Here is a 16,383-nt window from a genome sequence, read left to right on the forward strand (position 1 = left end):
CCAAAACGTCATTACGCCAACTTGCACATGTAAAGAATGGACCCTTTTGAGGACAAAAATAACAAAGCATTGGTGGATATTTACATCCCTGTTTAAATACACTATAATGGTTTTTCCATTTCACAAACCTTTGCAGTACTGCACCTAGAAAGCTGCGCCAAGCAGAGTTACCTCATATAACTACTGTTAGAAATGGGGTCTTTGGTTGACAGTCAGGTTACCCCCTGTTCAAGCAAGGACCCTCACTCTAGTCAGGGTAAAAGAGAATCATCTTCAGCTAACCCCTGCTTACCCCCTTAGTAGCTTGGCAGAGCAGTAGGCTTAACTTCAGAGCGCTAGGTGTAAAGTATTTGTACCAACACACACAGTAACTTCATGAGAACACTACAAAATGACACAACACCGGTTTAGTAAAATAGGAAATATTTATCTAAACAAAACAAGACCAAAACGACAAAAATCCGACATACACAAGTCAAGTTATGAATTTTTAAAGATTAAACTCAAAAATAGCGCTTGGAAACAAAAATGCTTCGATGAGATGTTAACACGGTGTCGTGACGGAGTCGTTTCCAACAAGCCGACACCAGCGGCGCAGGACACGGAGTCGTGTAGACCCCCAAGTACAGTACCTTTGGTGAAGAGTGAAAACAAGCCGATGCGCAAAGTCGGGGATCGCGGCGTCTGTGCGACACGTTGAATCCACGCACTTCGAGCGGCGTCGGTCACGACGTGGTGCGGCGACTTTCACGGAGTCGTGGACTTCAGCAGGGCTGCAGCGGTGTCGGGCCTGCGAAGAGCGTCGCGTTCCAGCAAGGGTCACGGCGTCGGGTGCAGGTGGCGTTACCGGATTCAGCAGCGGCGTCGGTCCGGAGTCGTCTGAAGTCGATTTCCTTGGATTTCCACCCGCTTTCCTATCAAGGGCCCAGGGACTGGATAGGGCACCACTTGTCAGAGCAGGAGTCTCTCCAGAGACTCCAGGTGCTGGTAGAGAGAAGTCTTTGCTGTCCCTGAGACTTCAAACAACAGGAGGCAAGCTCTAAATCAAGCCCTTGGAGATTTCTTCACAAGATGGAGGGCACACAAAGTCCAGTCTTTGCCCTCTTACTCTGACAGAAGCAGCACTGCAGGAAAGCTCCACAAAGCACAGTCACAGGCAGGGCAGCACGTCTTCCTCAGGTATCAGCTCTTCTCCAGGCAGAGGTTCCTCTTGGTTCCAGAAGTGTTTCTCAAGTCTGTAGATTTGGGTGACCTTCTTATACCCATTTTAGTCTTTGAAGTCACCTTTCTTCAAAGGGGACTCACACCTACTTGTGAAATCCTGCCTTGCCCAGGCAAGGCATCAGACACACAGCAGGGGGTTGGAGCCGGCATTGTAAGAGGCAGGCACAGTCCTTTCAGGTGAGACTGACAACTCCACCCCTCCCTCCTAGCAGAGATGGCTAATCAGGAAATGCAGGTTACACCCCAGCCCCCTTTGTGTCACTGTCTAGTGCGAGGTGAAAAACAACCCAACTGTCAAACTGACCCAGACAGGGAATCCACAAACAAGGCAGAGTCACAGAATGGTTTAAGCAAGAAAATGTTCACTTTCTAAAAGTGGCATTTTCAAACGCACAATCTTAAAATCAACTTTACTAAAAGATGTATTTTTTAATTGTGAGTTCAGGGAACCCAAACTCCACATGTCCATCTACTCTCTAGGGGAATCTACACTTTAATCATATTTAAAGGTAGCCCCCATATTATCCTATGAGAGAGACAGGCCTTGCAACAGTGAAAAACGAAGTTGGCAGTATTTCACTGTCAGGACATATAAATCACATTACTATATGTCCTACCTTATCCATACACTGCACCCTGCCCTTGGGGCTACCTAGGGCCTACCTTAGGGGTGCCTTACATGTAAGAAAAGGGAAGGTTTAGGCCTGGCAAGTGGGTACACTTGCCAAGTCGAATTTACAGTGTAAAAATACACACACAGACACTGCAGTGGCAGGTCTGAGACATGATTACAGAGCTACTTATGTGGGTGGCACAACCAGTGCTGCAGGCCCACTAGTAGCATTTGATTTACAGGCCCTGGCACCTCTAGTGCACCTTACTAGGGACTTACTAGTAAATCAAATAGGCCAATCATGGATAAACCAATTACATACAATTTACACGGAGAGCATATGCACTTTAGCACTGGTTAGCAGTGGGAAAGTGCTCAGAGTTCAAAAGCCAACAGCGACAGGTCAGAAGAAAATAGGAGGCAGGAGGCAAAAAGATTCAGGATGACCCTGCATAAGCAAAAGTCCAACAACTACACATGTCTTGTGACATCTCCAAGGTGATCCTATGTAGAGTATTCTACACAGCATAGTTTTCTGCTCAGGGAAATAGAGCCCCCTGCATAATCCCACTCTTCTGCCTGTGGAGAAGGCCCTTTCCCTACACCTGCATCAAATGTGAGGATGGCCCATCCCCCTTCCCATCATGGAAGGAGAGTTACTGCAGCTGTTGGCTGGAGTACATTTTCCAACCATTTCCAAGATTGGAAAGGGTCAGATTATAATTTACATTTATGGATGTTTACACATTCTTAGCCAGGCATTGTAGATTTCACTGTTCTTGAAACTGCAGAGGTAAATCTATTCAAGCCAGTCTGGAATCTAGAAAGGTGTCAATGAATGTATTCCCTAAACCATAAACACGTTTGCATCTCAACCTTTGTAACCCAATATGTTCTTCACACAGAGGGCCAGATTTACAAGGTTTTAGCGGTACCGGAGCATCTATTTTACTGACGCATGGTGCCTTTCACTGCACCATATCTAGATGGAGGCATTAAGCCACTTTTTGTAATGCCGTCTTCTAAACATGGGCCCCTTCAACACAATTTTCTGCGTCAGAGGGGCGTGCAATGGTGGTTGCTGTGGGTGTTCCACCCCAACACCCATTGCTTTTGACGCTGCCCCAGATTAACAAGAAGACATAAATCTGAGGCAACGCCAAAATCTAACGCCACCCTATGGGTGGAATCAGCATGACACAACAAGGAGGAATACTTTTAATCCTCCTCGTTTTTGCTCTTTCTATGTGTGCTGCATTCTGCTGCACACATAGAAAGAGCAAAAGGCCATGAATGATTGTGTATGTGCAGGAAGGTGTACTTTCTTGCACATAAACAATCATTCCAATCATTCCAAAATGACACTTTGGTACTTCTATGTGTGCTGCATTTTGCAGCACACATAGAACTGAAAAATCACCAATGTAGATAGTTTATGTGCAGGAAGGGGGAAAAAAAACAATCTATTCCCTCAATGCAGACACCTTTGCACTATGGTGCAAGGATGCCTACATTGACGCAGGCAGCTTAATTCAGCACCGGCCTGGGGGCAAACACAGGGGTGCTCCGTATTCCTGTAAATATAACGCATCCCTGCGTTTTAAAAGCGGTGCGGTGCAGCGCGGCACTGCTATTTTTGGCGCAGCAGTACGCTGCGCTGCTCCACTTTGTTGTAAATCTGGGCCATAGTGTTTATAAAATCTCTTGACACTCTTCAAATTGCTTTCCAAAATATCCAAAACAAGCTGAATGGGGAAATGCAGGATGATCTGAAGAGTTTGGGGTTGAATGTTGTAAATGCAGTGATGTTGATATTTCACAGTGAGCAGAATTAATGGGGATAGACTTTGTGTAAAGAGATTTAGGAGAGCTCATGATACCTGAGTCTTTGCTTTCATGGTCTTCTAGCGTTTATCAACATGTCAGTGAAGAATTATACACATTATACAGGTGAAGGGCCTGCATCAGCTCTTTCCCTGTTGAAACTAATGTTGAACCCTATCATTTTTTTCATATATAATAACATTACAATAAATATGATTTTGTTTTTGTTTGTTAACTTAAAAGCCAATAGAAATAACCAACTAGTGCATACTGTCTAATTGTACAAAGACTTGATCCCTCTGCATGAGACCTGCCACAAGTGTTTTGCACCCACTAACCAATAACAAGCATCTGTGTATGAAGGATGTTACACTGGGATTCCTTGTATGTGTAGTCAGTGCATGTATCATAGTGCACATATAGTGATTTGTGTCTCATGCACTGTGCTTGTATGTTTACAGATTCCTCCATACCAGCCTGAATCCACCCTCATATGAAGTTCAAACTCCTGGGACCAGAAGGATTGTGGTCCACGCTTCCACCGCGGAGACAGGAAACTCACCATGTTCAGTCTGGTTTTGTAGCAATGGCCTCTTTGGTATTGAGGGAAGCTCTTCATTGCTGACCTCTTTCACAGCTTCATTGCTTGGATCACCTAATTGATAATGCTTCATTTATTGTCAAATATTATTAATTGGCTCATGGAATAAAAAATATGTGGCACACCTTCAAGGCTAATTATTCTCTTTTATGCAAACATCCACTTGTCTATTAAAATCCATTTAGTTGTTATTCTAAATAATTCTCTTAACATCAAGAATGTTTGACTTTTCTAGTGAATTTCCCATCCAGTAATCGATCAAGCCTCGATCTTGTTTTTCTTGGACTGTATTACTTATTTTAGGAGCTACGCCAATATGCAGGTGTTCACCCTGTAAAATAAAAGGATGATGTGATGCATCTCAAATAAAGTTCATTAAAGATTACAATATTTATTGTCCTTAGTTCCTGAAATCCATTACACTTTGATTCACTTTAAGTTCCATCTTCCTTAGTTTATGTAAAACATAACTTTTGTATGTATTGTAATCCTTAATTTCAAACTACCTTGGGCCTGCTGCAGTAAAGCATTCTTATCTATCCAGAGCCTGTGCCGTGTACACTAGAAGGCTTCAAAACCGGAACCATTAAAGTGCAAAAGCACCACAAACCCCACCCATATTATCAGCACAAACACTCTAACAGTGTGAAGCACAGCCAGCCAGCTGGCAGGAGAACTGATCTTTTGGCATTTCAAAAAACATTTAACACTATGAACAACTCTTTGAGAAAAAAGCATGGATGATATTTACTGGCTCCCCAGCGGAGTGGTTGTGCCGATTACTCGGCTACCATTTTTTAGTGTCGAGCCTGGGTCGAATGCGAGTGCGCATGCGTTTCACTTGTGAGATGCTTTAGTAGTAAGAAAAGGGCTCAGAGCCCCGTCCATGTCACGTCATTGTCTTTTATTTGTTCGTGGGCCTGCCTCTTAAAATCTGCTTGCTTTCATTAGTTGAAGGCAGCATACGTCACGCCTTTTCCGGTGGTTATCCCTCCTCAAGCGGAGCGACCAAGTACTGAAAACATGCGAGGCTCGCTATTTTCCGTCCGGTTTGCGGACTACTTTGCAGCGCAATCTCGCTCAGCAGAAGTTGAGCGCTTTCCATGACATCGACCCTGTTACATAGTTAATTGCACTTTTGCCGACAGGTTTCACTACGAGTGAACTGTAGCAGCGTGATCGCGCTCTTTTTTTCCATTTAATGTGGCAAGAAAAGTCAGGTTGGGAGTTTACAACTGCTAATAGCTCTAACTCGGAGAAATGCGAGACCCGTTGCATTGCAAATGCCTGTGATGACTTGAGATGTTTTCGTCTCACAGTCATATTGCTTTTTGAGGAAAATTAGAAGATTAAAATAAAAAAAATACAGCATGGAAATTAGCAACCAGTGATTTGCAAATGTGATTGAATTGGAAGCAGCGCGCAGTGTTTGATTTCATGTGCACGCGTCGTGTGATCTGCTTCTCCTACAAACGAAATTCTGGAATCCGCGCGGCCATCTGGAAAAACTTTGTTTTGTAGCGTTAATTATTAATTATGTTCACTAGTGAAGGGATTGAGATTGAGGGCTACTGTGATGCAATAACTGTCATGAGTGTGTTCATCTTTTGTGGCACATTATTTTTTGTGGCTATGCAATCAGTGACACAGTAATGTGAATATTCTTTAGCGTTGTCATTAAGGGCATTTGTCTGACACTGAAATTTGTGATGGGCCAGTAATTGTGAAGTAGAAATTATTTTGCACAATAGTTAAGAAAAAGACGAATTCACTTGTGTGATAATTGTGATGGCCATTTTATCTGAAATATTATGTGTGATAGACATAGGCACTGTATTAATAAATGTTTTAGAAATGTCTTCTGGCACAATAATTGTAGTGGTCATGTTCTACTGCCCGCTTTACTTTGACAGCACATGTCACTACGAAATTAACTGTACTGAGTATATTTTTCTGAAGCATTAATTATAATGAACGTGTTTATAAAATACGTTTGTGATGGCATAATCAAGTGTAAAGGTAATTCTGACTGGCATATTTTATGGCTTCAATCTGTTCTATTACTGGCATATTTTAAGCTTGCACAGGTGTACAAGGGTATTCTCTTCAGTTTTTGGAAATCCTGATGTTCATATCTCGTAAGCACTGAATCTGAAAGGGAACTATGCCATGTCACTGTTGGCATTACTGTGTGGCACAATATTGCAAAAGACATCATATTATTGTTTATGGCCAGTAGTTCTACACAAATCATTATTGATGATGAAGATCATTTCTTTTGTTAGAGTGTTTTATATGTTTACTACTCCTAATGAGTGTTGTTTTCCTTTGTACATTAATACATACAGAAATCATGTAAGTGACACATTTTTAGTGTCGAGCGGGCAAGCGCTCTGGCCTGTTGTAATCTCTGTGGGCTTTTACCACGCCCATTCTTGCTATTCATTCTCTGTTGTGCTTATTTTAAATACTTCATTTTTATTGGCCCATTTTGTGAAATGTCCCTCCTTTGTGTGTCGAGTTCCCTCCCAGGCAAATTCACTTAGTGAACATTTTTGTTGGCCATCACACTACATCATGCTTCCTCCTGTTACAGTGTGTGATGGCCCCTCCTCCGGTTTAGTTTTTCCTTTCATCCCAGCCGTGATCCTTTTTAGTCATTCACGCAGGGAGCCAATAACTCTCGCACTCACGCTCATTGCAGCTGCGGCGCTTTGAATTGCCTTGCTTATGTCAACTGTTTTACTTTTCATTTTCAATTTATGTGTCAAGAAAAGTCCAGTTCGGAATGTACAAGGCTAATAGCTCTAAGTCGAGCAAATGCTAGACCCATTGCATTGTAAATGCTTGTTATTTCTTCAAGCAGTTTCTTTTACCCAATACTCCGACCAGCAACACAGTGAAAGGACTGAATGTTTACCACCTGCTGTGGTTTGTTCACGGACTTCGAAAAAAGGGAAACTGCACAGGATTGAGATGGCAGACTGTAATAACGCGCCACACACTAATGTAGTAGAACGAGGTTTATTGACAGACTCCTTGCACAGCACCTCATCTCCTGTCTGCCTCCTGCTCAGCTCTCTACCAACATTCTAAGTGCACTCCCGGTTGTTCCATACTCCAACATTCTGTAGGAGAACCTTTGAATGCTCCACTATTACAAGGAAATGTGGTACATATAATTACACAAGGTTAAGTTTCCTAAAAGATAAGATTATAATGTTTGTATAATGATTACACTATATAACTTGAATAATATTCCTATGTGAGTTGTAACACTTCCCCCTTTCCACCAAAACATAATAGAGTCTGCATCTCAATTGTATATTACTACTGCATAATATAGGGCCATATGTAGGAAGCCGTTTGCATGGTGCAAACTGCGAAAATCGCAGTTTGCGCCATGCAAACAGCCTAACGCGATGCTCATTCACAAATTGCGAGTCGGTACCGACTCGCAATTTGTGAATGCGACTCGCAAATAGGAAGGGGTGTTCCCTTCCTATTTGCGACTTGCATCGCAATTCGCAGTTACCACCAGTGTCACACTGGTGGTAATTCATTTGCAAAAGGGAAAGGGTCCCCATGGGACCCCTTCCCCTTTGTGAATGTGGGCATAAAGGTTTTCTTCAGAGCAGGCAGTGGTCCAGTGGAGCACTGCCTACACTGAAAAAACGAAACCAAATGTTTTCGTAATTATTTTCATTTTGCAACTCGTTTTCCTTTAAGGAAAACGGGCTGCAAAATGAAAAAAAAAAAGCTTTATTTAAAAAGCAGTCACAGAAATGGAGGTATGCTGACTTCAGCAGGCCACCCATCCCTGTGAGTGCAGGGACTCGCTATGGGGTCGCAAAATGCGACCCACCTCATTAATACTAATGAGGCGGGTCTTTGTGACCCCATAGCGATTCGCAGAAGGTGTCTGAGACACCATTCTGCATCTGATTTTGCGACTTGCAAATTGCGAGTCACTCAGACTCGCAATTTGCAAGTCGCAAAATCGGATTTTGCTACATCTGGCCCATAGTCCTTGTGCCATGTTGGACGAATATTCCTCCTTGGGGGATCAGTTGGGCTTCTCCTCGTCGTAGTATCATTCAGTTCCTTGCTATTTCCCTGTTCAACCTCCAACTCGCTGCCTTGGTCTCGAGTTATGTGGTCCATACTCAATGTGCGACCGTCCTCCAGGGTCACAACATTCTAATGCACCTTCGCTATTCTCAAAGGTTTAGAGAATTTGCTGCCTTCCTTCCGAGTGGGTCCAGGGAGTTTTACTCTGACCCATTGCCCAATGACCCATTGTTTATTTCTTGTGCCCTATTTGTTGTCGTACCAGTCCCGGTACTCCCTCTGGTTCTTTCGTACTTTCGTTACAACCTCCTCTTGTCGTACCCAACAGGGTTCGCCACCTGTCAACCAATTAGGATTCAATTTAGTCCCTGGTAGCCTTCCTTTGAGTGAGAGGAACAGGGATATCCCTGTGACCAAATTGGGTGTGGTGTGATATGACCACAACATTTGTTTGAGCGCCACTTCACTAGATTCTCGTGACATAGTCGCTAACTGCAAACACTCCTTGATCATCCTGTTAACTCTTTCCACGAGGCCATTAGCTTTGGGGTTATACAATGCTGTCCTAAAGTGCTGGACCCCACTTTTCCTCAAGAACTCATCCATGCCCCCTGATGTGAATTGTACGCCATTGTCTGTAACAATGGTACTTGGGATCCCTTCTCTGGTGAATGCCTCCTTCAAGAAATCCATGACATCTTGTGTTGTCACATTATGCACGATTTTAGTCATCACCCAATGTGAGTGATAATCGACTAAGACTTGCTCCTGTTGAAATTTGTCGTGGGTAGGTACTCCAGCAGCTAGCAAAACCTGCAGTTCTGAAGGTGATCCAGATGCCAAGACATGATTAGCTTCTTGCTTCGCATTCTGCTTTCTCTCTGGAACAGGTGTGATGGACATTGAAGCCCTAGTCTGTTTCTTGCAAACCTGGATGGTCCCAGTCTCTTCCTGAGACTGACGTTCAGCTCTGGCCAACACAGCTGATGTATGCATGCCATGTAGGATTCTGGTCCTAATATTAAACCAGGGGCAATTATATCATGACCCTAGAAACATTTAGGATCTTGCTTCTCTTCCTCCTACATTGATTATGGCTAACTTGACATTGATCTCCAACTCAACTCGGTCAATCGAGTAATCCATGCCACCTCCATTCTCTACCAAGCCTGTGCCATTGCCACAGAGAGAATATTCCTCATGTTTGAAATCCTTATTCCCATTGTAAAGCATAGACCTACATATTCAAGAGTGTAGGAATCTTCCTTACATTGATAGTGGCTTCTAACCCAATGCTGTTTGGATGCTTGTCCTTAAGAGTATTTGAGTCCCTTTCCCAAGAGCCCATTGCAACTAAGTTCACAAAATACTGACTACAATGGGTGCAGCTGGTACAAGGTCTTTCATCTGACAGTCTCTTTTGTAGGGCCCTTCCTTGTGACACCTAAACAAGTCATCACCCTTAGTTTGGATGGATCTTCCTATCCTCCCTTATCCGTGTGTTCCTCTTGTGTTCCTGACTTGGAACCCAAATACCTTTTTGCCTTTGACCTCTGTTGGACCTTTGGGAATTGCAATGACCCTTCCTTCTACTATGGAACCAGTCTATTAATAGTTCCACTCTCGCTGTTGGCTTAGAACCATGCTGCTCCAGCCCTTTGTTAACCCTGTCAGATAACCAATTATCAGCTAACAACAGAAAGTTCTCTAAATCTTTTTCTCTCAAAACAGACAGCTATTTCTCACAGGGGATAGAGCATTCCTTTTTGGGGCATCGTATAACAATAAACTGGTTTAGAGTTTGGAAATGTTTGGCCTCCATCCACCTCATCCACTCACTTCAACCACACAGCACACCATGATTCAAAGTGACCAACAGAACACGATCCACTCATTTGCTTACTTTGAATCTCTGATATACTGTGCTAAATTGTGCCAAATCATCTGAAGAGAACGTCCTTTTTTGCTCAAGGATCATCTGATCAACCATAGGACTGACATTTCTTCTATAAGCAGACAATTCATTAACGTGACCCTAACCACATCCTTAAAAACCTAAAGTCTAGACATTATCTCAAAACTCACATACCATTTCAAACTATACTTGTACACAAGCTGTTTTAAAATCTTGGCAGGTACACCTGCACAGGTTGAATTGAAATTGCTTTTCTCAGATGTATCTGTCTCTGCTGCTATATTGAACTCTTCCTTTTCTAAGGCTATTCTCTTTCTCTCCATCGCCCTCTCTCTCGTTCTTATTTCCCTTTTCTTCCTTTCCCATGTTTGTTTTTCTCTGGTCCTCCCCTCCTATCACTTCCACTACCTTTTCTCTTGTTTGCTGTTAGTTTATTTCCAGTCTTTCCTCTCAAACATGCTAGCCTTCTCTTCTTCATCAACAATAGCACTTTAGGGCACCAACGGCAGGATAAGGGCCTTAGCCAGACTTAACCCACACAGGGGAACCACTATTGAAGTTGGTGACTGTCTTACCCTTGAAATTGGAAAGGGCTTATGGGAGATCTCAAAGAACACATAGAAGGAAAATGTCAAGGGTGTCTGGAGAAATCCTGTGCTAAATATCTAAGAAGAGCCTAACACCACAGTACTTCCACCATAGGTTCCTAAGAGGGTAACCTTTCAAGAGTCTAATAAAGTTTCTTGCCTACCACCCAGTTTCTCTAACTCGTCTTTTAAAAACTTACAAGTACTTCTCTAACTTTTTGGGCTTCTCTCCCAACAAGATATGTTAATTGATATATGGACAACGTGTTGAGATCTGCTTCCCTCATCCTTGTATCTTCCAGTTTAATGTGTAGGTAATTAAATGTTTAGCTGAACTTACTGTTCTCCTCAAAATGTTTGTAACTGGAACATATAGATCTCAAACTGCTTGCCACTAATTGTCTGAACCTGTGTGGGGCTGCATGGCAGTTGAAGGGTACAGTGCCCCAGCCTCGTTGGTTGAGGCGATTTGCCACTAATATCCTACCTGTTCTGACGATTGGGTCATGTACAACTATTTCCACACTTGACTCAGGGAAGAGAGAATTAGCAGTTGCAGGCTTCTCAGGGAGATAGTTTGGAAGGCAAAAGCTCAGAACTGATCACATAACTAATTAAACAATAACATCTAAAACAAAAGTTCTTTAATCGCAAAGCAGACATAAATACTACACAAAGTGGTGTCTATTGGGCAGCTGCAGCCTCTGTGGCAAACAAGTCTTCTTGCTTTAATTGTTAATTCATTGACAGTGGCAGCATTAGGCTTCTGAGCCCATGGTAGACAGTGCGGCAACAGGCAGGCCCTTGATGTGGTAGAGAGAATGGAGACCCCTTCCAGGTGCTGGTCAATCCTGGCCTCACTTTGTGGCAGAGATAGCCTTTCCTGGGTGTTCATCCGGGCTTCTTCTCCTGGACAGTCCCTCCTCCTGCAGGGCCAGGCAGACTTCTTCCCTCCCCCGCAGGCAGGTGGGCTTCTTGGCACTTAAGGCAGACCCCAAGCTCCACCAACAGAAAGTGCAGACTTCAAGAAATATCCTTCAGATCTGAAGCACTGGCTGTCCAGCAGACACCAGACCTGGTTGAACAGCAGCTTTTTGACTACTCTGAGTACTCGAGTACTTTTAGTGCAAAGAATTTAAATCCAGACAGCACCCTGGGTTTCAGATACAATTAAAAGCTAAAAAAAGAAATGTTGCAAGCAAGAGAAAGTCAGGAAGTAAGATGATAAAATAGCAGAACAATAGAAATATAAGGTGCTGATTAGAAAATATAAACATACTATTACAGATGTAAATTATTTACATTAAAAAAAGACATGGTACAAAAACCCCACTGAAGAGCTTTTTTTCAGTGGTGAACCATTAGACTAACTCTCGCTATAAAGGTTTTACTCAGGTTTTTTTCTGTCAAATTAGCTAGCTTCTTCCAAATCAAATTCAGTACAATCTATTGTTATATGGTTCCTACTATGATAATAGGACTGCACACATTAGGACAGCAGAACTTCGTAATGTGGGTACAAAGTCCTTCACATCAATAGTAACTGTTGGCCCAATTCCTGGCTAGGTCACAGTGCCTCATCTGGACTTCCAAATAATAGGGATGGAAAGAGATTATGGAGACCTCAACATTACTCTTATACTCCCCAGGGAAGGCGAGAAACAAAGGAGATACAAGATAAGTTTTCAATACATTATTGAAACAATCGCAATCTAGAATATAACAAGTGAGCAGCAATAATTACTCAGATCAAACAAGTCAGAGTAATCAGCATTATAAGCAACCATGATGAACGTAGTTCTAGAGGCTCCTATCTAATCCTAAAACTATGCTGATAGCATAGTGTATGTACCCTTCTGCCTGGCCCAATCTTAGGGATTAGCCACAGCCCCAAATTTAAAGGCTATGTCCGGAGTCAGCCTGCAGCATAGATGGCAATCCTTACTGGGCTGATAGATTAGCACCAGCAGAGCTGCATGTCGAACACAGCATTTGTCCCAGGGTGGTCGTGGCTGGCATGCCTTCTGCCCCTTCACGGTCAGTGCATCATTTATATATTAAACTCAGGCTGTGTTGGAAGCACAGCGCTGATGCAATGTTGTGTCTAAATGTTAGAAGCTATCTCTTGAACAAGCAACACAAACCATGATATAATGTACAGTATTCTTACCCTTGGACAGAAAGTACTAATTATATACCTTGCAAGGGCTAAGCAAGCAGCTCATTATGTATATTTCTAAAATAAAAGCAAGCTAATACAAGTGTGTGAACGGTTCTTGCTAGAAAGGCCATACTTATGTAAATGTGAAATATAAAATAAAGCTAGAAAGAGCGGGACCAACTCGGGTCCAAGAGGTCCTTATTACACTGGATTCATGAAGCAGGTCAGGTTATAGATGCTTCTCATCCTAATGCAGAAAGTTAAAAAAATGTATGCCCCTAATGGAAGTACAAATCACACACTTCATTTTGATGAGTAAATTGGGTTCTTCTTCGGACCCTTGTTTGCTGCACATTATACTGAGAGTTCCTGAGCTTACCTCTAAATATCTCATGTTGCTATTCAATATGATTATTGATTTGACCATATTTAGTAGTGTCAGGATGGATACCTCTCATTAAGAAATCATCTGCTAGTCCTAGAGAATAAAAAATGAGTGGCCCATCCCATTGTGGATACATTTTAAAAAGGGCTTCAAACTCGGAGCTAACATAAGTAATAGATACACATGGGTGATTTGACGATTCACAAATCGACTTTAGTAGTGGCCACGAAGTCTGCCCTGGTAACAACAACCAATGAGATCAGAAATAGTGTAGGTAGAGGTGGTTCAGCTATACCTATATTATTAGACCTTTTGGTCACATTTGATACCGTGAGCTACTCCGATCTAATGTCCCATCTCATCAAACCCTACAATTGCTGCAATCTTTTTTATCAAATAGGTCATAGATGGTGACTGGTAAACAATATTGTTCCAAACATTATTACCTGCTTTGTGAGGTGCCCCAACTTTTTATATTATGTCTCCACCCAAACAGTCTTGATTAGTTCTTTGGGCATATCTGTCTTCTCTTATGCTGATGACAACAGATATTGGTCACTATGGCCCTCATTCTGACCCTGGCGGTCCTGAACCGCCAGGGCCACGGGCAACGGAAGCACCGCCAACAGGCTGGCGGTGCTTCAGTGCCCATTCTGATCGCGGCGGTAAAGCCGCGGTCAGAAAAGGGGATCCGGCGGTTTCCCGCCGGATTTCCCCTGGGCCGGAGGATCCTCCATCGCCGCCATGGGGATTCCGACCCCCTTCCCGCCATCCTGTTCCTGGCGGTAAAACCCGACAGGAACAGGATGGCGGGAACGGGTGTTGTGGGGCCCCTGGGGGCCCCTGCACTGCCCATGCCACTGGCATGGGCAGTGCAGGGGCCACCTAACAGGGCCCCTGCAGGATTTTCACTGTCTGCTATGCAGACAGTGAATATCGCGACGGGTGCTACTGCACCCGTCGCACCCCTGCAACTCCGCCGGCTCCATTCGGAGCCGGCTTCATTGTTGCAGGGGCTTTCCCGCTGGGCCGGCGGGCGATCTTTAGGCGGTCGCCCGCCGGCCCAGCGGGAAAGTCGAAATGACCCCCGCGGTCTTGTGACCGCGGTGCGGTCTTTTGGCGGTTTCCGCCCGGCGGGCGCCGCCCACCGGGCTCAGAATGAGGGCCTATATGTGATGACAACCAGAGGCTATATTGATTTTTCAAAAATTAAACAGTAAGTGTTATTGTTTGGATGAATGACAACTGTTGTAGTTGAACACACAGAAAACAGAAGTTCTTGTTTTTGGAAACCAAGGAAATACCTGTTCTGCTCCATGGTGACCAATGGAGTTAGGTAATCTTGCTGTTCCACTCAAATCAGCTAGAAACCAGGGTACAGTCTATGATGAGTTGCTTGCTTTCAACACATAATATCTGTTATTTTGTAATGTTCTCTGATTTTAAAAATACTAAAAAACATCTTTCAATACATTTCCTTGACTTCTCATAAGGCAATGGTATCGTGAAGAAGGTGACATGGAAATACTCATGTCACACTGAAAACATATCAACAATGCACACTTCACCATGTGTAAATTGTACCAATGGAGTCATGGAGGTAGTACTAATGTTGCTCAGATATACTCCATATTTGGCATGGAAATGTATACTGTAAACAAAATGTGCAAATTGTCAGGGAGATATGTCTCTAAAATCCACAACACAATGAATTGCATAAACCAGTCTACACTGGTTCAGGGACCCCCAGTTCCTCTTCTGGTGTGAAACTGGACAAAGGACACCCTAGGGGTGGTGCTCAGAGCTCCTCCAGAGTGTCCCTCTTTTTTGCCATCTTGGATTCAAGGTCGGCAGGGAACTCTGGGAGCATCTGAGTGGCCAGTGCAGGCAGGTGATGTCAGAGCCCCATACTCATAGGTGGTCACCCGGCTAGGTGACCAATCCCCCTTTCAGGGCTATTTAGGGTCTCTCTCTTGGGTGGTTCCTCAGATTTGTTTTGCAAGACTCTAACAGGATTCCTCTGCACCCTCCACTTTGACTTCTGACTGAAGAAACTGCATCTGGATGCTCCAGAACCCGACAAGCTGCAACAAAGAAGCAAGGTGCTGCCTGCAACATTGTATCCATGGCTCCTTCCAGCAACTGCAACATTTTCCCGGTTGTGTATCCTCTGAGGACAGTCTGGGGGTCATTCTGACCCCCGCAGGCGGCGGTCGCCGCCCACGTGGAGGGAGCCGCCATATGGCCGCTCCGCGGTCGAAAGACCGCGGAGGCCATTCTGGCTTTCTCGCTGGGCTGGCGGGCGACCGCCAGAAGGCCGCCCGCCAGCCCAGCGGGAAACCCCTCCCCACGAGGAAGCCGGCTCCGAATGGAGCCGGCAGAGTGGGTATGTGCGACGGGTGCAGTGGCACCCGTCGCGTATTTCAGTGTCTGCATAGCAGACACTGAAATACAAAGTGGGGCCCTCTTACGGGGGCCCCTGCAGTGCCCATGCCATTGGCATGGGCACTGCAGGGGCCCCCAGGGGCCCCGCAACACCCCATACCGCCATCCTGTTCCTGGCAGGAGACCCGCCAGGAACAGGATGGCGGTATGTGGGGTCAGAATCCCCATGGCGGCGCAGCGCGCTGCGCCGCCATGGAGGATTCTCATGGGCAGCGGAAAACCGTCTGGAGACCGCCGGTTTTCCTCTTCTGACCGCGACCGAACCGCCGCGGTCAGAATGCCCTGCGGGGCACCGCCAGCCTGTTGGCGGTGCTCCCGCCAACCCTGGCCCCGGCGGTCATGGGCCGCCGGGGTCAGAATCACCCCCTCTGTCTTCAGCCTGCACAAGAAAGAAGAAGGAATCTTCCTTGGAGTGAAGGAGTCACTCCTCTGCATCTGCAGGCACCAACTGCAAAGACAACCGGCTGTGTGGATCCCTTCTCCTGCTGAGCTGCATGGATCCTGCAAAACAGGTGGTAGACTGAAGTGGTCCCGACTGTCCTCTCTTCCGCTGTCCA

The 16,383-nt window shown here is 44.6% G+C and overlaps 1 protein-coding gene across 1 annotated transcript in view; it reads left to right on the forward strand.

Annotated features, from left to right (window-relative positions):
- LOC138295328 (uncharacterized) overlaps positions 1–4,607 on the forward strand; it is a 298,639-nt gene extending 294,032 nt beyond the window's left edge. The window contains exon 14 of the mRNA XM_069233552.1: positions 4,123–4,607. Within this exon, the coding sequence (XP_069089653.1) occupies positions 4,123–4,142 (20 nt within the window). The 3' untranslated portion in view covers positions 4,143–4,607. The remainder of the gene's footprint in view (positions 1–4,122) is intronic.
- The last annotated feature ends 11,776 nt before the right edge of the window (positions 4,608–16,383 follow it).

This window comes from Pleurodeles waltl, chromosome 5 (assembly GCF_031143425.1).
Source record: "Pleurodeles waltl isolate 20211129_DDA chromosome 5, aPleWal1.hap1.20221129, whole genome shotgun sequence".
Lineage (NCBI taxonomy): Eukaryota > Metazoa > Chordata > Amphibia > Caudata > Salamandridae > Pleurodeles > Pleurodeles waltl.